At 50.3% G+C, this 23,168-nt stretch overlaps 1 protein-coding gene across 5 annotated transcripts in view; it reads left to right on the forward strand.

Annotated features, from left to right (window-relative positions):
• Nucleotides 1–23,168, forward strand: part of TRAK1 (trafficking kinesin protein 1) — a 98,064-nt gene that overhangs the window by 51,144 nt on the left and 23,752 nt on the right. For all 5 annotated transcript variants that reach the window (XR_013975483.1, XM_080934873.1, XM_080934874.1 and 2 more), the window contains 8 exons: nucleotides 4,727–4,803; nucleotides 14,770–14,886; nucleotides 16,574–16,674; nucleotides 17,399–17,507; nucleotides 19,101–19,179; nucleotides 19,940–20,070; nucleotides 21,145–21,219; nucleotides 21,916–22,047. Coding sequence is in view for 4 of the 5 variants with exons in the window: in XM_080934873.1 (XP_080790999.1) it covers nucleotides 4,753–4,803; nucleotides 14,770–14,886; nucleotides 16,574–16,674; nucleotides 17,399–17,507; nucleotides 19,101–19,179; nucleotides 19,940–20,070; nucleotides 21,145–21,219; nucleotides 21,916–22,047 (795 nt within the window). In the remaining variant the exon portion in view is untranslated. The remainder of the gene's footprint in view (nucleotides 1–4,726; nucleotides 4,804–14,769; nucleotides 14,887–16,573; nucleotides 16,675–17,398; nucleotides 17,508–19,100; nucleotides 19,180–19,939; nucleotides 20,071–21,144; nucleotides 21,220–21,915; nucleotides 22,048–23,168) is intronic.

Here is a 23,168-nt window from a genome sequence, read left to right on the forward strand (position 1 = left end):
CTGGCGGTGGGATATGGGTGGGGTACAGGGGAGTGATTGATTGCTCTTGTTGGTGTATCCCAACCAGAAGGAAGAGCCTACACTCTGTTCTACCTCCTACTAAGTCTTACCTCACAGTGTCCCCATGGAGGACTTCATTTACCGTCACCCAGGAATGAGCCCTCTGGAAGAATCTCGCAGGTTTAACAGACTCCACTGGGCTTGCTGTGTCCATTCCACGCAGTCATTCCACACGGGGCCAAAGTGTTTTCTAGATACAAACCACACACCGGTGCTATCCTGTGAAAACCCTCTAGTGGTTTTCTATAGGTCCATAATAAAAGTCCGGATCCTCAGCCTTTGGGAACAGGGTCTTTCTACGTAGGCCTGGTTAACCTGCACACCGGCACCCCTGGTGTGTGCTTCTGTGCCTAACTAAAAGTCCCAGCTCTCTGAAGGGCTTTGCACCCTTAACCTTTTAAGCGGTTTATCTCTGAAGGGTCTCCTGCATTGACCTGTTTCCTGTACACCCCAAGGGGTGCGTGAGGCTGGTGTGGGATGACTGAATCTCTTAGAGTCAGGGGTGGTAGAGAAGGCTGAGGGTGCCCTGTGGACCTGCTGTGTGAGGCAGGACACATTTAATGTCTCTGTTAGCATGTGGACCATAGTTTTCTTGTATTAATTATTACAGAGGTTTATAGCCGCCCCTTTACTTTCCCTCTGGACACATTTTGGGGTGGATTTGCTAGCAGGACACATAGCCCGGCTCTGTGGTTAGAAAGCTAAACATGGAAAGCGAAGTCCTATTTACTTACCCCTGAGTTTCAAGGCAAGTTTGTCCCTTTCTTACTCTCCTTAGTCTGTCTCCAGCCCCTCATCTTTTGGTAGAGGGAACCTAAGACTCAGCAGGTTAGAAGCCTGCCTGGGTTTCTATCTGGGGCCTGGGTTCCTGCCTGGGGCCTGGGTTCCTGCCTGGGGCCTGGGTTCCCACCCCCACCTTCTGTGAAAACCTCTCCAAGGCCAAGGAGCTTTCTCTTGTGCAGGTTCTGAATGTGACTGGTTACTGCTCACCTGGCCTTGCTCTGCCCTATATGGTGCCCTGCCCTGTTTGAGTTCAGGAGCCAGACTGGCACGGTTCAGCTCCTACAGCACCGTCTCAGTCTCTTTGACCTGTGGCGCGCATTCCATGGGGATGTCATCCTGTGCTGTTGGAGCGCACAGTGAAGCAGGCTCCGGAAGCCAGGCTGCCCACTCCACTTTAGACCCAAGCGTGTTTGTGCCAAGCATCCTCCAAGGCCCCTTGTCTGGGGATGAGTTGAGCCTCAGCTCTGTGAGAGGGAGGGAAGAGGGAAGCTAAATTGCCCAAGAGCTGGTGCCCAAGAGTTGTGTCGTTGCAGACAGCTAGAGGATAAGCCATAGGTGTTGCTTCCATTAGGCTCGTGGTATAAAAATGCCTATAAATGGGAACAGAGAGGCCAAAGCTGAGCCTCGGGAAGGTCGCCCGTGGAGAGAAGCTCGGTCATGAACTCCAGCTCTACCTTAACTTCCCCGCGCGTTTTCTTCTGGTCGTTGTAAGCGCCCAGTTTGATCACGCCATCTCTGGTGTTCATACTTTTACTTCAGCCTGGCGAGTACCTCATACACTCACCCCTGCAAAACCGAATTATGACCCAGCTACACATCAGCCCCCCGCCATGTCCTCCGTGTTAGAGATGTTCCAGACACAGAGGTTAGCTGCTGCCCTGCAGAGTCTGACCTTGAGTTCGGCAGCTCCCCGACGGGAGCTGGTTTTTCTCATCTGTGAAAAGGTGTGAGTACCTGTGAGTAAACCACCACTCTGAAGCGTTTCGAGGGTCACATCAGTAACTGACCTCAGCGAGCATGCTCACTAGAGGGCTTCAGGACAGCCTGGATCAATCGCTGCATGATGTTCAGATGAGGTCAGCATCTTCCTGTGCCCCGTAAGATCCATCTCTGTCGTCTGTTAACTAAGAGGAGGCCTGTGGCTGTTACTAATTTATCTTAAAGGTCAGCTCAGGGAGATCCCGTGACCCTATATTAGTTGACTCTATTTCCTGAAAACTATTTTAAAATAATTTCCCTTGTCGTGCTGCTATAGGTATTTTTAGAATTACATAGGTATTTTATAGGTATTAAAGCACAAAATTAAAATATGTGATCCTATTCAAATGTTCATATTTTTGTGGTTGCTTTTGTTTTCTTTTTGTTTACTATTAGTGTATGTGTCTCTCTTTGTGTGTGTGTGTGTGTGTGTGTGTGTGTGTGTATGTGTATGCATACACACATGTCTCTCCTTAGATTGTGATAGTATATATATTGAAAAGCATATGTACTGAAATACTTCTTCTTGTAATCTTTGCTTAGAGCAAGCAGAGGTTTCTTTATCTGGATAGTTGGGCTCAGGCAATCGTCCTGAGTCCTGTGGAACATCCTTACAGCCTGGAGCCCCTAGTGTGGTTACCCGTCTTCAGATCATGAAGGGAGCATGCCCTACCTGGTGACAGCGTGGGCTCGAGAACATACCGGAAGGATGGCTGACTCTACTGTCAGCACACATGTGTGCGAATGAGTGTACACGCAGAGGGGTACACGCAGAGGAGTGTAAACAAAACTGGAGAACACTAGCCAGTGTTCAGTTTTGACGTGCGACATTTCTATAGAATAAAGCCATTTCTGGACTCGGGTCAAGGGCACAGAAGGATTCATTCCATGTTATTTGTTAGGGCTGCACATCACCATCTCTCTGTGGTGATGGGAACACTGCAGAGACTTGGTTTTTCTTGCCTCTGCTTCCCTCCTGCTGGCTGCTGGGATTGCAGGTGTGCACCACCGTGCACGGTGCATACGGTGCTGGGGAAGGCACCAGGGCTTCATGCATGCTCGGTAAGCTCTGTCAACCCATGTGTCCTATCCCAGGATTTTTAAGTTGTGTCCCCTCTGATGAGTGCTCTGACAAGAGCCTGGGGCATCCTCCATGTGGAACCTCACAGCTGCTCAGGAGAAACACATACGCTGGAAGAAGCCCAGCCGTTTTCACAGAGACAACTGGTTGACCTTGAGCCACTGAGCCGTACAGAGCGTTCGAGCTGGATTCCATGGGCGGCAAATTGGACCACCCCTTACACATCTCCCTGCCATTCCCTTGTCAGCCAATGTGGAGGCAAGGGGAAAGATTAGAGAGCCAGGTGGTGTCAGCTATCAGAAGGCAGAAGGACCCTGTGGGGGAGATAGCAGCCGTGGAAGGGGAGAAGGTGGACCGAGGACAGGCTCTTGCTTCCAGGTTTCTGGAGCTTCAGATTGAAAACCAGATTTCAGGCTCTGCCTGGTCAAGGAAATCATTCCAGGAGATCGGGTTTCCCTGAGCTCATCTCTAGGATCTGCTCTGCTTGCGTGCTAAAATATTTACAGACTGCAGAATTCCAGTGACAGCTCTCTAGCAAGGCCCCGGGTGTGAGAGACTCGATGTCCCGGGTGCCTCTTGTCGTCTGTTGCCGGATGTGGGTCATTCTGAAACCTTTCACTGTTAATAGAACTATTCTCCAGTGTGCGTGACACACAGCACCGCCGTGAAGCTGTGTGTGTTAGCACATAGGGGATGCTCACAGGGGTCAGAGGTCAACTTCCAGTGTCAGTCCTCAGGCACTGGTTTCGGTCTCTTCAGCGCAGGGTTTACAAACTCACCCCCCTGTGGCTGCATTCTTTTTTATGTGGGTTCTGGGGTAGAATTCGGGTCCTTTGATTCGCTACTTTACTAATGGGAAAGTGTCCGCTCTTAGACTACTTCTATTTAACCCAATGTGACAGGCTTCAAAATAGTTTCTCATTGACTCTAAACCCAAGTGCAGTTGTTTTCCCCCATAGAGGAAAAAATCACAGGACGGACTTTGTGTGAACTAATGCCTTGCCATTGATTTGAAGCAAGAATAAATGAATAAAGCAAAACAAATCAAAACCTCTAGAGCAATGGTTCTCAACCAGTGGTCCACGACCCCTTTGGACTTGACCTTTTCATAGAAGTCATGTAAGGTCACAGGAAAACACAGCCATTTACATAGTAGCAAAGTGACAGTTACAAAGAGGCTAATAATTTTATGGTTGGGGGTCACCACAGCACGAGAACTATATTAAAGGGTCACACGCACCATTAGGAAGGCTGGGGCCAAAGCCTTCCATCAGTTAAAGGAAATGAGCAGGCTCAGACCTGGAGTGGTTCATAAGCAGCCTCCCATGATGCAGTGGGCTGTATATGTGATGGAATTGTGCTCTGTGCATGTGTGCATGCTTATGTATGTATGCATGCATGTGTGTGCATGTGTATACATGTGTGCATGTGTGTATATGTGTGCATGCATGTACAACAGCTACGGTGGTAATGACTGTTGAGTGGATTTTCAAAGGATAGCACCCTCATGCTGTTGATATAAAAACTGTATATCTTTAGCACCTAGGCCAGTCAGGAAGAAGGGGTGTGTGTCACTGTGAACGTGTGGGTTTTAGACTGTTGTTCAATAATTCTACCCATGGCTGCTTTCTGAAAGCTCCTACTGTGCCAATGTCTCTGTGGTCAGTGGGTGACTCACAGTCCAGCATCGCTGGAGGCAGAGCCTGGTGACAGTGAGGACCGTGTAGGTGGAATCCCTGATGTCGCGGTCTGAGGAGCTGGCAGAGTTAGATGCCCACCCATCTCTGTGGTCAGAGATCTCAGTGCTTTCTCCGTCTCTTGCAGTTCTATGTGCCGAAAGAGTTGGCCAGATGACTAAGACGTACAATGACATCGATGCTGTCACGAGGCTTCTTGAGGAGGTGAGTGTCTGGGGGAAGGTGAGGGCTGTTCATAGCGGGTTCGAGTGGGCGCCTCGTCTGTTTCAGGAAGAAACCTCACATTGTTGAATACAACCTAATGGTTTCATTTTGCTACTTAATTATTTTGAGACAGGATCTCACTGCATAATCATGGCTGGCCTAGACCTTGCTATGTAGGCCAGGCTGAGCTAGAACTCATAGAGATCTGCCTGCCTCTGCCTCCCAAGGGCTGGGATTAAAGGTGTGTCACCATCACACCTAAAAGCTCTATCCCTAGACCTTTGCAGCTGTTGATTTTGTGTACATGTGTTAGATTTGTTGTTACTGTTTAAAAACAAAGTCTTATGAAGGCTGCCCTCAGATTTGTGGTGTAGCTGACGCCGCCCTCATATTCCCAATGCTTTCACCTCTGCCTCCCAAGTGCTGAGCCTACAGAAATGTACCGTCATGCCCAGCTGATATTTGAGATTGGGTTTGTCCAACTTGTGACATTGCAGTATGATACTGCCATTTTCACGTGTGTTAGCCCACATTCGTAGCTATCCTGGGATGTATATAGTTGGCAGGCTGCAGGATACACACCTGTGGGGTGTATACAGTTGGCAGGATGTATACAGTTGGCAAGTTGCAGGCCTGATATGCCTGTCTGGTTTTGATATTCTGAATTGATGGGACAAAAATACGGTGTCACCTAAGTACTTGTCAGGACACCCAGTTTCTGATCAGAAAGACCTAAGCTGTCTGCTGGAGAGTGTGTTCTTGCTTGTGGTTTCTGAACATGGTGTTTCATCTGGCTGGTGGAGCGGAGCGCAGCATCAACACAGAAATACAAAGCGACAAGAGTACCTCGGGTGATCTGGGGAAAGTCCTTGAGAGACTGACTTCTCAGCTGGTCTCGGTGTTCTGGCTTCATTTGGGAGTAGGGGACTGTGAAGTCCCCCGAGGACATGTGGATATGCCCTGTGTATCTACAGACCACAGGTCCTGGGAGAAGTATTGGTAATTTTTTAATTTTTTTAAATCCCTGTAACCAAACAGCTGTGGGGCTGGGGGAGAGGGTTCTATTCTGGACTCAATGTTCTGGAGATTTCAGCACATTTATTAGGGGAAGGGGTGGCAGAGGGGCTTCCCCCGTGGCGGTGAGAGCATGAGGTGGTCATTCGTAGGGTTGCAGGTAAGTAGAAGGTGGCCGGGACCCGGTGCCAGATTGTAACCTTCCAAAGCTGGCCCCTGGTGATCTACTACCTGCAGCCAGGCACAGCCTCCCAAACCTCACAGCCAGCTAGAGGTGGGGGTGGAGGGCTTGGGGGCAGGGAGAGGGGGAGGATATAAGGTGTGTGTGTGTGTGTGTGTGTGTGTGTGTGTGTGCCTTCAGTGTACAGGCAGCTTCAAACATTGATTCTAGAGTCTAGAATGACTCTGTGCCCAGTGGCTTTCCATTAGCAGCTCCCCCAGGAAGAGGGTGGGATCTTGGGGGAGACACTGAAGGCACAGTGACCCTTGCAGGCTGTGGTGGATGAGGCTGAAGTGTGGGCAGACCCCCTGGAACACATCTCTTCTGAAGGAGACTAGAACCTCTCAGCTCCGCATAGGGTGATATCAGGATGTGTGACTCTGTGACGGTCCAAGGATGCTGGCCTCCTGCCTTCTGGTGACACCAAGTTGCCACCACCTTTGAGACTGGTGTGGGCCAGCGGCAGGCTCACTTGGCTGCACATTGGATTTATACATGGACCTGCTGACCCTTCCCTGTGGGCGATTTCTCCCCCAATGGGAGAGCATTTCTTAGGACTGTTTCTCCAAGCCTTTGGGGTGGTGGGACTCTGGGTTCCTGAGCCTTGGTGGTGAGGTTCACCTTCTCTCCATGGTTGCCTCGCCCCCTTGCCTGCAGAGCTTTTGGGGTGGCATCAGAGCTGCCCACAGTTCCCGCCTCTGCACGGACCTCATGCCTCATGGGACCTGCGAGGCTGCTCTGGAACCTGGCCCCGGGTAGCTACGCCTCATGAGACAGAAGCACGGGAGCCTTTGTGTTGTTAGTTTGTGTCTGAGCTCCTGAGATTCCACCCCTTCTGTGGGATCCCTGTCTCTTGTTGCACTTGTAGGAGTGAACTACAAGCAGCTCAGGGCTGTCTGTTGTCATCCATATTATTTGTGGGTTTCTTCTCCACCTTAGATCATTTAGTTCCCAAATCAAAGACACGAAACCTTTATACTTATAATAAGCCTTAAGGCACTAGAGCTGGGTGGACGTCAGTCCTCTGTGCTGTTTGTCTGCTTCCCTGTCAGTAACCCTCAGATAGCACTTGTCATGTTCTGCCTGGGCTGCTCCAACTCCAGCAGGCTGGCCCTCATGGCCATGAGCTCATGACCCACCTACCCTATGGTACATTTCTGCTCTTCCTTCCTCTGTCCATGGTCTCTGCCTCAGACCACAAGCCTGAGAGCCAAAGCCCTGCTTTTGATATTGTCAGAAAGGAGGGACCTAAGTCTGAAGGACAGACACCAGGGTCCCAGTGGCTTTGACCCTGGCTCGGAACCTCTCCCTGATAGGATGGGACTCAGCTCTTTGCCTGTTGCATTTGACACTTGAGTCTGGCAATATGGCTTCTTGGTTGTTCAGACATTTTCACTTCCAGGCCCTGTGCCCCTGCAGCTCTGAGTGTCCACAGCCCAAAGTCCTTGGCTGTGGTACATCTGAGGCCTCATTGTGGGTACTGTTCCATGGGGTACCACCTTTCTCTCTGCCTTAACATCCAAAAGGCCCCTTCCAGAGGACCCGAGCTCTCCACCCCTTTACACAGAGTATGAAGAACTCTCCTTTTTGGCCAGGCTTGGACATGCTTGTCTGCAGTCTCAGCACGGGGAAGGTCCAGGGTTGAAGGCCATCCCCAGATATCTCATGAGTTTGAGGCTAGCCTGGGCTATATGAGACTTGTCTCAAAAGTTTTGTTTTGAAGAATTCACTTTGCCCTGGTTAATTTTCTGACTAAGCATGTCCTAATGAAATGCAAGCTTTAAAAACCAGACACCTTGTCTCCTCAGAGCAGTTGCTCCCCTTGCCCCTTTGTAGTTAGTGCTTTCTTGTTTTAGTTTTGATAGGCAATCAGAAATACCCATACCTGTACCTCCCTGTTTTATAAATAGCAGCGGTCCCCTTTGTCCTTGGCCCCGATAAGATATCACAGGGAGGTCCCTGCCTTTCTCTGGAACTGGATGGCTTGTACTCTGACTGTTGCAGCCAGTCACGTGACAGTCACCTGACACTGTTCCTGCTTGGGCTCTGTGCCTCTGGTCAGGAATGCTGTTTACACACCAGCTGCATACTGAGCACTGCAGGAGTTTTCCAGGACACTCAGGCAGAGCTGCAAACAGTGTGTGTGTGTGTGTGTCTGTGTGTGTGTGTGTGTGTGTGTGTGTGTCTGTGTGTGTGTGTGTGTGTGTGTGTGTGTGTGTGTGTCTGTGTGTGTGTGTGTGTGTGTGTGTCTGTCTGTGTGTGTGTGTGTCTGTGTGTGTGTGTAGTGAATGAGTACGTGCACGTGTGTTGGGTCTTTACTGGGCAGGAGCTCCTCAGGCTTGTCCTGATGGACTGACTGTATTGGGAACACACCTAGAGTCCTCTCTGCCCCAGTTACAGTGTGCTTTCCGCTGGCCCATAGTTACACTTTTTATCCTAAACTTGGTGAATGGGATGAGTCATTGTTGAGTGTTGGAAGCAGGCTAAGCATCTCCACCGAGAGTGCCAGCCAGCCCAGTGTGTGTTGGTGGCAAGGGCCAATGACTCGTTATAGGCTTTCAAGCCACCTTGCTTCATTTTCTCGGAGATTAAAGAACTAGATTGTGACTGGCTTGTTCCAGGGCCTGAGTCAGTTATTTATAGTCTGTGGTTGCTACTGAGGTTAAAGCCAAACTCCTTTCCTGGCTGTTTTCTTGATTCTAGAACTAAATGTTCGATTTATGTTGACTGGCAACAAGAAATGAGAGGTTACTCCATGCGAGTGCATGCACACATACACACACACACACATACACACACACATATACACACACATATACACACATACACACACAGATTGAGGGAGAGAAAGGAGACAGACACACACACTCACACCTGCAGGCATGCACACATGCATACACTCACATGCACACACACGCAGGCATGCACACAGAGACCCATAGACACACACTCACACCTTTCCCAGCCACCTCCTCCTTTTCATTTCTTGTAAGTTTGTTTGCAGAAAGCCAGGTGAGGCGACTTAGGTGCATTTTGGGGTGGTGACATGTGTTCACCCCTCTCTGGAGCACTGGACAGCAATGGATGCTCTTTGCAAGCAAAAGTATCTCTCCAGTTTTCTTCTGGGTATCACTGTGTCTGGTGCAGGGTGAGACTGCCTGCTGGTTCCTTCACCTTTGTTCCTGCATGGTTCCCTGTCTGGGAACACCACGGAGGCCAGAGAAGGCTTAGTTGGGCTGAGGGAACAAAGGAATGCTTTTACATTCCTGCATTGCTATAGGGAAGTGGTTGGGATGTACTGTGGGTCAGTGGTCCTCGGTTGCATGTATTTGGTCACTGAGAGGACTTGGATGTCATTTGCATTCTATAAAATTCACCCATTGTTGCTGGGTGGCTTCATGATTTGTATAAATGCCCTGAATTGTGCAACCCTACCTGTAATTCACACTTAGATGTTGCTCCCTTTCCTCCCTAGTTAGAACCACACACACACACACACACACACACACACACACACACACACACACACGTACGACCACACATACACCTCGCCCTATATCTGTGATTCTCATAAGAACCTAAGGATCTTGTTGCCTTGATAAACCTGGGCAGAGCCAGGTGTGGCAGTGCAGGGGACTGAGGCAGGAAGATCAGGAATTCAAGCTGAGCCTTGGCTGAACACCTAGACCCTCTCCCAAAACAATATCAGACACCCAAAAGCCAGAAACGAGGTAGACGAGATAGCCTGGAGGCAGCACAGGAGCTTCGGGTTTTCCTGTCACCCAGAAGCAGTTTTCCATCCCTTCCTGCTTTTCATCCTGCAGACGTGCCCTGGGTAATTACTACAGAGATTAGATTTCCAGTGTAGGCTTGTGATAGCTGCTCCCAGAGGAGAGCAAGAGACTAGAGGCCCTGCAGAGGTGAGGTGTGGCCAGTGGGGCTAAGGGCTTCCTGTCCTCCTCTCTGTCCTTGTCCCTCCAAGGTGCGCTCAGCCCTCCCTGCCCCTTGGGAAGCCTTGTTCTTTATGCCCTTCAGCTGCATCTTGCTTTGTAGTGCTCCTGGCCTCACTGCCTGAGGTACTCCCGGCCTCACTGCCTGAGGTGCTCCCGGCCTCACTGCCTGAGGTGCTCCCGGCCTCACTGCCTGAGGTGCTCCTGGTCTCACTGCCTGAGGTACTCCCGGCCTCACTGCCTGAGGTGCTCCCGGCCTCACTGCCTGAGGTGCTCCCGGCCTCACTGCCTGAGGTACTCCCGGCCTCACTGCCTGAGGTGCTCCCGGCCTCACTGCCTGAGGTGCTCCCGGCCTCACTGCCTGAGGTGCTCCCGGCCTCACTGCCTGAGGTGCGGCCTCACTGCCTGAGGAGCTCCCAGCCTCACTGCCTGAGGTACTCCTGGCCTCACTGCCTGAGGTGCTCCTTGCATTGAGGACTCACATCTGTGCTTGTTGGAAAATAGCAGCTTTGGTGGGGCGAAATCAACAAGGAATATGGTCAGGAAAGCATCTGCTTACCATTCCGTCTGGGCTGCGTGCTTGCCGGAGCAGGGAATTTAAAAGGCCAGAGTTAGACTGAGGGAGGCCACACTTCTGCAGAGAAGAGGACATTGCTTGCTCGTGCAGTTTTAGCCGCACTGAAACCATTTTGGTTTATGCTAATCTTTAGTTTGCCTCTGGGTACTCAGGTCCTGGGCAGCCCCAGTCAACCATCTTCCTGTCCCTCTCCTCAGCTAAGGCACAGCCACTGAGTCTGAGGATGACAAAAGGCCACAGGCGAGAAACCATCTTGTCTCCCCATGGCCTTTGAGGATAAATTCAGGATTGAGCTCTCTGAATGCCAGGACTGCCAGTGTGTCTCTTGGTCACGTGAAACACTCTTTCCACATGTGCTGAGCTTTTGTGTGATTAGGGACGATGGGAAAGATGTAAGGTAGGGATGTGTAGGGGGTACTTAGGGTTCACTTCTATAAAATTCAGCCAAAGCTTGAACACAGGAAAACTCTCATGTGCTGTGGGAGGCATTTGATATTTTCATTTTCCAGCTGTTGTTTTTCAACCAAAACAGTGGAAGGAAGATTCTAGTGGTCTGTTCTCGGTGTGAGGTGCACTTAGACTGCATCAGAGTCACCAACAAGCAGGTGCACCAAGCCTCTCTCTCTCCTCTAACTGGTGGCTGGCGTGTGCTGGTCTCAAAACCCAGAGTTAGTTAGAAAGTTACAGATATTGTAAATTAGAAAGTTACAAATAATCTGAGTTAGAAAGGAACAGTTTTTATTTTTGTCTCTAATTTTTAAAAAGCTTATTTTTATGCATATGAGTGTTTTGCCCATGTGCACCCCTGTGTACCGTGTGCCTGGTGCCCACAGAAGCCAGAAGGTCGTGAACAGCCGTGTGGGTCCTCTGGAAGAGCAGTCAGTGCTCTTACGTAGCAGTCGGCTACATGACAGAGCCCATGGTCAGAAAAGGCAGCCATCTGAAGCCCCAAGTTGTTCATTACACAAGGCCAAGTGTCCCAGACCAATGAGTTGGGGTGTTTGCAAAGGGGCAGGTCCCAGGCGGTGGGAGGAGAGGTTGGCGAGGTGTCATAAATGACAGTGAGGGTTTAAAACGACTGTTCTGCACAGATCAGCACAGATCAGCATGCCGTCCACACGTGCCTCCTCCCCGTGCTGGCTTCACTTTCTGCGCTGTGAGGAGCGCATCCGCTTTCCCGAGTCTCTTGGGCTTTTATGATCACATTTTTGTCATGCACATTGTCCTTACTTCAGTGATTTCTCAGCTCTGTGACTTGAACACAACTGTGGTGCTCCTGATTCCTGAGAAAACCAGCACTCAGGCCCTGAGGGAGGTTAGACCAAGGGTGGGATCAGAGCCTCCAACTGTCTCTGCTCCAACCCCCTCAGCCCTACACTCTTCCTTCTTAGACACGTGAACAGGACAGTTGCTGTCGACTCTGAAGTGCTGTGGTCCCCTAGACTGTCCTCCATCTTACCAGCCTCCCTCTAATGCAAGCAGGTGGATCTCATGAGGGTCGATTTGGAACTGGGACATCTTTCTTCCCACGGAGGCCGCCCTGTCTTTGTGTGGCCCACTCTGCCTGTAGTCATGGCTGAACACCCTGTTCTGCATGTACAAGGAGCCAATAGAGGGTTTCTGCCCTTAAAACTTTTTTTTTAATAAATAAAATTTGAAACAAGCAAAACAGATACAGTCCTACCTGAGTTATTTTAAACATTGTTGCTTCCTTGGTTACAATGAGGAACTCAGCATATTCTAGTCCAATCCAGCCTGATGTGAGCTAAAGATGCCTGCCTTCCTATGCCAGCTTTTCGCTTTATTCAGTAGCATATTCACCCATGCACCCATCCATCCATTTATTGATTCATTTGTCATCTACCTAGTCATCTACACATCCATCCATCATCCATCCATCATCCATCCATCCATCATCCATCATCCATCATTCATCATCCATCCATCATCCACCATCCATCATCCATCCATCATCCATCCATCATCCATTCATCCATCCATCATCCACCATTCACCATCCATCCATCATCCATCCATCCATCATCCATCATCCATCATTCATCATCCATCCATCATCCACCATCCATCATCCATCCATCATCCATCATCCATCCATCATCCATCCATCATCCATCATCCATCCATCATCCATCATCCATCATCCATCCATCATCCACCATTCACCATCCATCCATCATCCATCCATCCATCCATCATCCATCATTCATCAATCATCCATCATTCATCATCCATCCATCATCCACCATCCATCATCCATCCATCATCCATCATCCATCCATCATCCATCCATCATCCATCATCCATCATCCATCCATCATCCACCATTCACCATCCATCCATCATCCATCCATCCATCCATCATCCATCATTCATCAATCATCCACCATCCATCATCCATCCATCATCCATCCATCATCCATCCATCATCCATCATCCATCATTCATCAATCATCCACCATCCATCATCCATCCATCATCCATCCATCATCCATCCATCATCCATCATCCATCATCCATCCATCATCCACCATTCACCATCCATCCATCATCCATCCATCCATCCATCATCCATCATTCATCAATCATCCACCATCCATCATCCATCCATCATCCATCCATCATCCATCCATCATCCATCATCCATCCATCATACATCCATCATCCATCATCCATCCATCATCCATCCATCATCCATCATCCATCCATCATCCATCCATCCATCCATCATCCATCCATCATCCACCATCCATCCATCATCCATCCATCATCCATCCATCATCCATCATCCACCCATCATCCATCATCCATCCATCATCCATCCATCATCCATCATCCATCCATCATCCATCATCCATCCATCATCCATCCATCATCCATCCATCATCCATCATCCATCCATCATCCATCCATCCATCCATCATCCATCCATCATCCACCATCCATCCATCATCCATCCATCATCCATCCATCATCCATCATCCACCCATCATCCATCATCCATCCATCATCCATCCATCATCCATCATCCATCCATCATCCATCATCCACCCATCATCCATCATCCATCCATCATCCATCATCCATCCATCATCCATCCATCATCATCCATCATCCATCCATCCATCATCCATCCATCATCCATCCATCATCCATCATCCATCCATCATACATCCATCATCCATCATCCATCCATCATCCATCCATCATCCATCATCCATCCATCATCCATCCATCCATCCATCATCCATCCATCATCCACCATCCATCCATCATCCATCCATCATCCATCCATCATCCATCATCCACCCATCATCCATCATCCATCCATCATCCATCCATCATCCATCATCCATCCATCATCCATCATCCACCCATCATCCATCATCCATCCATCATCCATCCATCATCCATCATCCATCATCCATCCATCATCCATCCATCATCATCCATCATCCATCCATCCATCATCCATCCATCATCCATCCATCATCCATCATCCATCCATCATACATCCATCATCCATCATCCATCCATCATCCATCCATCATCCATCATCCATCCATCATCCATCCATCCATCCATCATCCATCCATCATCCACCATCCATCCATCATCCATCCATCATCCATCCATCATCCATCATCCACCCATCATCCATCATCCATCCATCATCCATCCATCATCCATCATCCATCCATCATCCATCATCCACCCATCATCCATCATCCATCCATCATCCATCCATCATCCATCATCCATCATCCATCCATCATCCATCCATCATCATCCATTATCCATTTTTCATCCATCCATCCATCCATCCATCCATTATCCATCCATCCATCCATCCATCCAGCCAGCCATTATCCAGCCATGCATTCATTATCCATCCATCCATCAGAGTCAATTTGCTGGCTCTCAAGTAAGGAGAAGTGTTACTAATGATTTAACAAATAACTAAAGCATTCTCCCCTCCATGTACCTGGTTTTCATCATTTTTTCCTGTGTGGCTCCTGCAATGGTGTGGCCAAGGTTCTTTCTCCTGAACAGATAGATGCTCATACCAGGATGGCTAACTGTTAATTCTCCTACTGTTTCTGGGCATGTCTATCTGATACTGAGTTCTGTTGGCTCCTCCTGGATGCACAGGGTTAAGCCTGTGTTCTCCCTCTTGCCTTTTGTAGAAAGAGCGAGATTTGGAGCTGGCTGCGAGGATCGGCCAGTCATTGTTGAAGAAGAACAAGACCCTAACTGAGAGGAACGAACTGCTGGAAGAGCAGGTGGAGCACATCCGGGAGGAGGTGAGGACCGCTGGCCTGGGAGTGGCCAGTGAGGTGGGTGGAGCCACATGTGCGGGCGTGGCAAGACTCATCCTTGGAGAACCCAGAGTTGACATGTAGACTCTCTGTGCAAGCAGATGCAGGGGCAGCCTCGTTCTTACACAAGTGTCACCGAATGAGCTCAGGACTGATGCATCACTGGGGCCTGTGATCTTCATTGTATAAACTTGTCATTTCGTGTTACTCTTCTTAACTCGAGGCTCTGGGGGAGAGGGCAGGCGTGGACTGTTTCTCTATCTCAGAGGGGAGCCTAGAGTCGGGACGGAGGATGCTGGCTCTCTGGAAGTGATGTTTGAACTTCATGGAGACATACCAGAGTGGCTGGGGTTGACAGAACAGGGACAGCCCAGCCGTCCCGTGCCTGGTGTCTTCTCTCCCATCATCCCATTTTCTTAGCAGTGAGTTTTAGCCCTGAGAACTCCTCCTTCTCACCTCTTCCTCTCTGTCCATCATTGACGTTAAGTGGGAAAGGTTGCCCATATCTGAGACCCTAAGATGTAGTCAGTCTTACTTTGTCTCATTCAAGCTATTTCTGGTTTGGGTTTAACGTTTTAACTCCATGGTAAGAGAGGGTGTCATTCACAGCTTGCTCTCAGAAATGGCAAGCTGACACGCTATGGTGTCGTGGGAAAGATGAAGTTGTTCTTGCCTTCCCTGTTCCAGGGAAATGGCCGCAGTTAGGTAAGGGAGCAGGTAGGATTTCTGAGCAGAGGGAGATACCACCCAGGTGCCAGTGAGTGGCTGCCCGCTGGCGTCCTTCCACGGTCAGCTGGTGTGAGACTTCCTGGGTGTGTGTGGAGAACATTCTACTCCGTGGGAGTGGAGATGCCCTGCTTCCCAGGAGAAGCTTTGAACTTTCAAAGCTCTGAGGTCATGCTTTCCTTTGGAGAATTGTCAAGCAGCCCCTCGGTAGGGAGAACTGTGGTGCGGGGTACAAAACAAGGCAGCAGAGTCCACGCCCCGAGTGGTGTGGGAGAGCTGGAACAAACCCCGAGCCACCTTAGGAAACAGACTCAGGTCTCCTCCACAACTCTGTTCCTGCGCTTATCGGCACTGAGTGCTAGGTCAGGTGAGACGTTTTATGGCAGCCGTGGCCTTATCTGAGAGCCTTGAGCCCAAACCAGCCACGTTGTGCAGCTGCCTCACCATTCAACAGAGTGGCTTTTCTTGAGGCTTGTCTCTCTCGTACCTCGAGTGTCTGCCCAGTAACCGCTAAGTGCAGAAGAGGGCCTGACCCGCTTGGCGAGGGACATGGAGGTGTGCTGGTCACGTGGAGTGCTGTGTGGTTGGTTTTCTAAGTGGGGTCCGTGAACCGCTCCTGGCAGCCCACCCGGAGTCAGCACAGCCTTAGACCGGCTCTGACAAAGCAAGTGGCCTCTTGTTTCATTTAGTATTATGGCCCGCTGTTCTGGCCACTTGCCCAGCTGGTCATCTGGCTGCTTCCAAAGCCAACAAGCAGTCTCACCCGCTGATCATTCCAGAGCCTTCTGCTCCCCTGTCTGCTCTTCTGACCAAACGTCAGACCGTAGACCGTTTCCAACCCAGAGCTGGGCTTTTCTTAAACGTTGTCAAACTCAAGGATTTGAAACCAGTCCTCCCCAGCGTTTGGGCACAGACCGCATCAGCCTGCCCCTTGCTGTGCGCACAGGTGTCTCAGCTCCGCCACGAGCTGTCCATGAAGGATGAGCTCCTCCAGTTCTACAGCAGCGCCGCCGAGGAGAGCGAGCCCGAGTCCGTCTGCTCCACCCCGTGAGTCGCCAGCACAGGCCCCGGGAGCTAAGGGTGGGCGGGAGGATGCGGTGCCCTGGGAGGCCTCTAGGCAGGGTCGCTAGTGCCTTGGGTTAGTCTTTCCCAGAACGGACATCTCAAGGCCTCAAATGAAACCATGTCTTTAGTGGGAGCTGCCAGGAGGAAGGCCAGAAGTCTGGATGCTTCTCTGTGAGTCACTTTTGGGAGCTCAGTGACCTACTTTAGGACACAGTCCTGTTGTGGCTTCACCCCCCATGCTGATTGCCTCACTGTAGATCGGAGCTCTTAAGAACATGTAGGTCACAGGGTCATGAGCACTGAGACCACCCGTGCAGCATATATAGAACACTTAAATTTTAATTTACTTATTTGTATACATTGGGGGAGGGGCACAGGCCATGACATGGCTGGCTCGTGGAGGTCAGAGGGCAGCTTTCAGGAGTAGGTTTTCTCCTTCCACCATCTTGGACCTGGGCTAGTTGTCAGGTGTGGCAGCAAGGGCTTTTCCTCCTGAGCCACCTCGCCAGCCCACAACACATTTCTTGGGAATAGGTGTGTGTCTGGAGTTAAATGGGCTCTTGGGCATCCTGGAACTGCATTGGTTAAGTGAACCTGACTGACCCTCTGAGCTAAGGTGGCCACTGTACCTTGGGGTAGCTCTTCCCGGTCTCCCCTCAGGTGAGGGGGAACAGCCTCTCTGATTTCCAGCGTGCTTTTCTCCCAGGCTGAAGAGGAACGAATCCTCCTCCTCCGTCCAGAATTACTTCCACCTGGACTCTCTTCAGAAGAAGCTGAAGGACCTCGAAGAGGAGAATGTTGTGCTTCGATCCGAGGTGACGGTGCACCCTGCTCTTGCCCCTGGGTTGCCCCTGGGTTGGGGGTGTCCCTCTGGCGGCGACAGCTTCGGTGATGGTACCGTCTTAGCGCTCGATTGCAGGCTCAGCCACGTGTGGGCCTTGCTTCTGGGGTGGCTGTCACAGTGGGTACAGCCACACCAGCAATGGCCCGAGGGCTGGGGTGATTATCGGGGAGGTGCTCCAAGAAGACCAGGTCACAGAGACGGGTCTCACCGTGGAAAGGCTGAGCCGAGGCCTCCTGCCTGCTGCACCAGGCACCTTTCCCGCGTTCTCACAGTGTCAGGTTACTGTTACTACCATCACTGTTGTCAGGCCTACTTCGAGTCTCATTTGCAGTGAGAATCGGGTGCCAGGCTGTTGGGTGTTTGAAGATGTCAGAGTTAATAAATGACAGAGGCCTCTGGCTCTAAACCCAAGCCTTTTCTCCTTGCCCACCACCGCTCTCTAAAGCCTCTGGTTCAGAGAGATTTAGTGCCCTTTGTCTTAGCATTGAACTTGTCTGCAGGCAGAGGGATGGCCTTTGTCTGTCAGGTTTGGGCCGTGAACCCACCTTAGCGGCTCTAGACTCCCAGAGACCCTCCAGGAGGGCAGGCTATCTATCACTTTGGACTTTGAACTTGCCACACACTGGAAAGAGCCTCCTGTCAGGACCTTACGAGGCACAAGGAGCTCTGTCGCGTGACCCCATGCTAGCCAGTGTTTTAGGGTGACCAACAAGGTCACTGGGCTTGGTCTTGCAGACCCATGGCTGAAGAAGGGTGAGCCAATGCTTCCCAGCTGCATTCTCCTGGCGTCGGGCCCAGGTGACTGCCCCCGTCCCAGGCACCCAGCCCTCTATCTCAAGATGGATCAAGTAGGCTCTCAACCCACTGTGGATTCTTGATGGCCCTCAGAATTTTTATTTCTGCCTGTGGTCAGGGCCCAGCTGCCATTGATGACGTAACTGCGCATTTACATGGCCTTCTAGATCATCCTCTCTTCCTCACAGCCAGAGCAAGTTGTCTGAAGTCCTGGGAATAGCTAGCCATGCCCTCTCTCTCTTTCAGTTTTGTTTTGAGACCAGGTCTCACTATGTCATTATTAACATGTTGAGCTTGTTCATGGTAGGCTGAGTCAGACAGAGTTAATGGCACCTCAGAACCTGTGTCTGGTGAGCATTAGTTCTGTTCCTGTGTGGCTGACCATAGGTCAGGGCAGTCTCTTAGGCATGATAAGGGCCAGAGAGGCCTCATATCTTCGGAAGCTGATGCACACAAGCAAGTAGCAAACAGACCAACATGGAATGTTGCCTTTCAGTGTTAGAACTTGTGTTTGCACCCCTGCGTGGCGCCCCCTGGTGGTACCTAGCCTTCGGGTCTCTGCTTTAGGATCTTGCCCATTGCCTAGGCAGGGAATGCAGATGAGGCATGTCTCCCTCCGGGTGGTGTGCGATGGTTGCAGGTGTAGAGATGTTGTAAGGGATCATACCCGAGCCTGAGATTGCCCAGCTTTGTGCCTCGACCCTGGTCCACCCGTCAGACCTGACTGTGTGGACGATGTTCGCTGACTGAGCACCATCTACACTCGCAGGCCTGTCAGCTGAAGACGGAGACCATCACCTATGAGGAGAAGGAGCAACAGCTGGTGAACGACTGCGTGAAGGAGCTGAGTATGTCTGCCCCTCCTGCCGGCTCTCCTCCTGACGCTCTCATCACCTTCCGATGGCTCAGTGGCATTCTCTGAAAACAGAAGGCCCCTGCCAGCCTATATGGCAACCTTTGTCCATTTGTGAGTCGAGAGCCATGCTCTCAATGAGGTGGATATTTAATCTTAATGTGGACACTGTATTGGAATATATTGTAATCGTTTATTGCTCAAGGTCGGCCCAGATCAATGATCTGATTTATAAAAATGAAGGCCAGCTTTGCTATTCAAATCAGTGACCTTCCCCTTGCCCTCTGGAGTTTTCCAGGTAAGGTAAGAGAACAGGCGTTCAGCGAAGTGAAACAAAGTGAAACGAAGTTCACGTTCACGTCTAGTAAAATGGGCTGCAGCTCCAAATGCCCTGGAAGGCCACGCATAAAGCGCACCGTGTGCAAAGTTCCTGTCGTGATCTGTGGAACACTGGGGTTCTGTCAAGTGCAGTCATATTTGGGGTGCCATTTCCAGCTCCCTTCCTGGAGCCTGCCTGACCTGCCCTGCGGACAGCTTTGGCTAGTAGAGTCAGCTGTCACAGGAGAGACAGCCCACGAGAAGGCTGGGTTCCTTCTCTTTCCAACCCCACAGGAACCACATCACCCCTTGGAAAGATGTCCACTTCAGTCCCCTCCATGCCCCCATCTCCGTTCCTCCCCATACGACAGTGTTCCTTCTTTGGTCTGCGTGTGGTGTTCCAACTCAGCAACATGCTTGTCACTACTTCGTCACAGGGGATGCCAACGTCCAGATTGCGAGCATCTCTGAGGAGCTGGCCAAGAAGACCGAAGATGCAGCTCGCCAGCAGGAGGAGATCACGCACCTGCTGTCACAGATTGTGGACTTACAGAAGAAGGCAAAATCTGTAAGGCTTGTGTGTCTCTGGATGACGAGGCAGTGGGGGGGATGAGACAGGGCTTAGTGGGAGGAGCCACACATGCTTTCTTCTGGAGGAGGCTTAGTGAGCTCAGGAACTAACACCACCGCCCCAGGTCGGCAGAGGCTTTAGTTGCCGTCTTGTTGCTCCTGAGGATAATCTATAAAGTTAGTGCTGTCCATACGGAGTCTTGGGATTTATCTGACAAATCATGGAGTCTGCCATTGGTTTTCACTCTACCATTCAGATACCATCCAAGGCCGAGTGGTGTGTCTCCTCAGTGTCCCTTGGGCTCTTTGACTGGAAGGAAGAGGAGACACCTCTGTACAAGAAAGGACAGAGAGAAGGAGGAGGGGAGGGAGAACAGACTCCCAGAAAGCACTCACACTGTAGAGGTGGGGGTTGGGCTATGGAGAATAATTAAGTGCAGAAGGAAGACTTTACCTTCAAAATTATATGACGGGCCCTCTCTCATAAGGTGTCTTCTGACCCTCACATGCACGGTAGGCACACACATTCACATACACTTATACACACTCACACACATGCGCACACAGTCACACATATACATACACACACACTCATACACATAATATATTCTCTCACATAATGCCCCCTACACACACTTATACACATATATTCACACATACATTCATGCCTACACATTCACACACACACACACTCATACACATAACATTCTCTCACACACATACATGCTGACACACACACACACACACTCATACACACACATTCACACACTCACACATGCCCACATTCCCATACACATTCTCTCACACAAATGCTCACATACACTTCACACTCATATACACACATACACACATGTTCACACACACATATACACACATTCATTTCATTCACATGTGCATACACATTTACACACACACACACATGAATGAGAACATTGTTAAAGAGTGTGAAAGGCAGTGCTCTGCCACAGCATCGGGTGTACTGTCCTCCGTAGACAGGCGCTGAACTAAAGGAAGGGAAAGCTGGGCTCCTCTGAGTGTCTTAACAGAGGTGACATGTCTTTACCATGTTTAGTGTGCGGTGGAAAATGAAGAGCTGGTCCAGCACCTGGGCGCTGCCAAGGACGCCCAGCGTCAACTCACAGCAGAGGTGGGTGTCCCTGTCTGAACTCTCTAGGGCCTCGGGTTCCAATGAAGCCACTCCCCCATTGGCCTAGGTCATTCCCCTCATGATAAACATTTTACTGTTGAGTTAGCATAATATTACTTTGTCTGGGCTGTGCCTACTGCCTCTGGTGTTTATTGTAAGCAAAAGAAGGCTGGATTCAGCTCAGGGCTTGGCATATTCTGACTCCTGACAGACACCAGACAGGTGAACAAGATATACCACGGCTTGTGAAGAGCCTATTCGAAGATAAGACTTGAATCTGGGTGTTGTAGAACATACCTATAATCCCAGTCCACAAGTGGCTGAAGCAGGAGGATGTCTATGAGTTTAAGGTCAGGCTAGGCTACAAAGAAAGACCCTTTATCAAACAAAAGTGGAAGATGCAGCTGAGGGTGTGGATTTGCCTTTTAACCCCTTTAGCGTTTTGTCTGGGCGCTTTGGTTGGCTTTCCCCGTGAATGTTTCAACAGCTTTCCGAGTCTGCAAGCCTTCCCCAGGTGAAGGGAAAGCCCGCCTCGTGGATCCAGCCTGCTTGGCTGTGGACCCACAGGCCCGAAGGTTCCACGCGGAGCTGGAGACTGGCTTTAGTTCCCCCCTCAGGCGGGAGGGCTGGTAGGCGAGTCAGCACCTGGGTGCCCACCGGTGTCGTGCGGACCTGACCCTCCGCCTCTCCCCGCAGCTTCGAGAGCTGGAGGATAAGTATGCGGAATGCATGGAGATGCTTCACGAGGCTCAGGAGGAACTGAAGAACCTGCGGAACAAGACAATGCCCACATCCCGGCGATACCACTCTCTGGGCCTGTTCCCCATGGTGAGTGGGTTCTCCTGTGCCCCTCTCTCCCCCAGGCCATCGGCAGACTTTCATGTCCCTTTATGACCCCTGGCCCTCTATCTTTCCCATGAGCTGCGTCTTTAAAGTTTGCACCAGCTGGTAGCTTCCTAGTACCAGCAGGACTGAGTCTTTTTCGGCTGTTCTCCCTACCGGTGTTAAGAGATAATTTTAACAGGGGCTGGAGAGATGGCTCAGTGGTTAGAGCACTGACTGCTCTTTCAGAGGTCCCGAGTCCAATTCCTAGTAGCCACATGGGGGCTCACAACCATCTGTAATGGGATTTGATGCCCTCTTCTGGTGTGTCTGACGACACCTACAGTGTACTTATATATAATAAATAAACAAATCTTCATAAACCAAAGAGACAATTTCACAGGGAACTTGGTTTAGTTAGGTGTTACATATGGGCAGCTATGATCACCCGCGTCTTAAAGAGCCTGAACTTCTCCTGGTTCTTTGTATGTTTGTTAACCCTTCTCTTGGTGTCAGGGATTTGAATCAACTTTTTAAAAGAGGTTTATTTATTAATATGAGTACACTTAGAAGGAAGTGAGCATGCTCCTCGTATGTTCCTGCGGACCGCAGCGTCCCTGAGCTGGGGCCATGCATTAGCTGTGTCCTCCAGCGCGTCAGCACAGGACAGTGTAGAGCTGCAGCCAAGCAGAGACCACACGTGGCTGACAGACAGCCCAAGAATGAGCCCTTAAGAGCGCCTGCGTGCACAGGCTTTGCCCCAGTTGTCTGGCAGAATAACGGATTTTCTCCGAGGAGAGAAAAGAGTTGTTGTTGTTTTAATTTTTAAAATGTTTATTTATTATTCACTGTATTTGTGTGTGGTTAAGAGCGGGTGTATGTGTGGAGATCAGAGGACAACTTTATGGAGTCAGTTCTTTGGGTCCCAGGGATCTTCACTCCCTGAGCCTTCTCACCAGCTGAGAAATCTCTGCAGAGATACTTTTCCTGGGAAGTCTGTTTCTATTCACCCCAGATAGATAGCCCAGATAAAGTTGTACTCAAGTCCAGCTTGGTGAGCCGGTGAGCTCACTGGGTAACTTAGAGGAGAACCGAGGCTTTAAAACTGTCGTGCAAAACCAGGCTGG

This window comes from Micromys minutus, assembly GCF_963924665.1.
Source record: "Micromys minutus genome assembly, chromosome: 21".
NCBI lineage: Eukaryota > Metazoa > Chordata > Mammalia > Rodentia > Muridae > Micromys > Micromys minutus.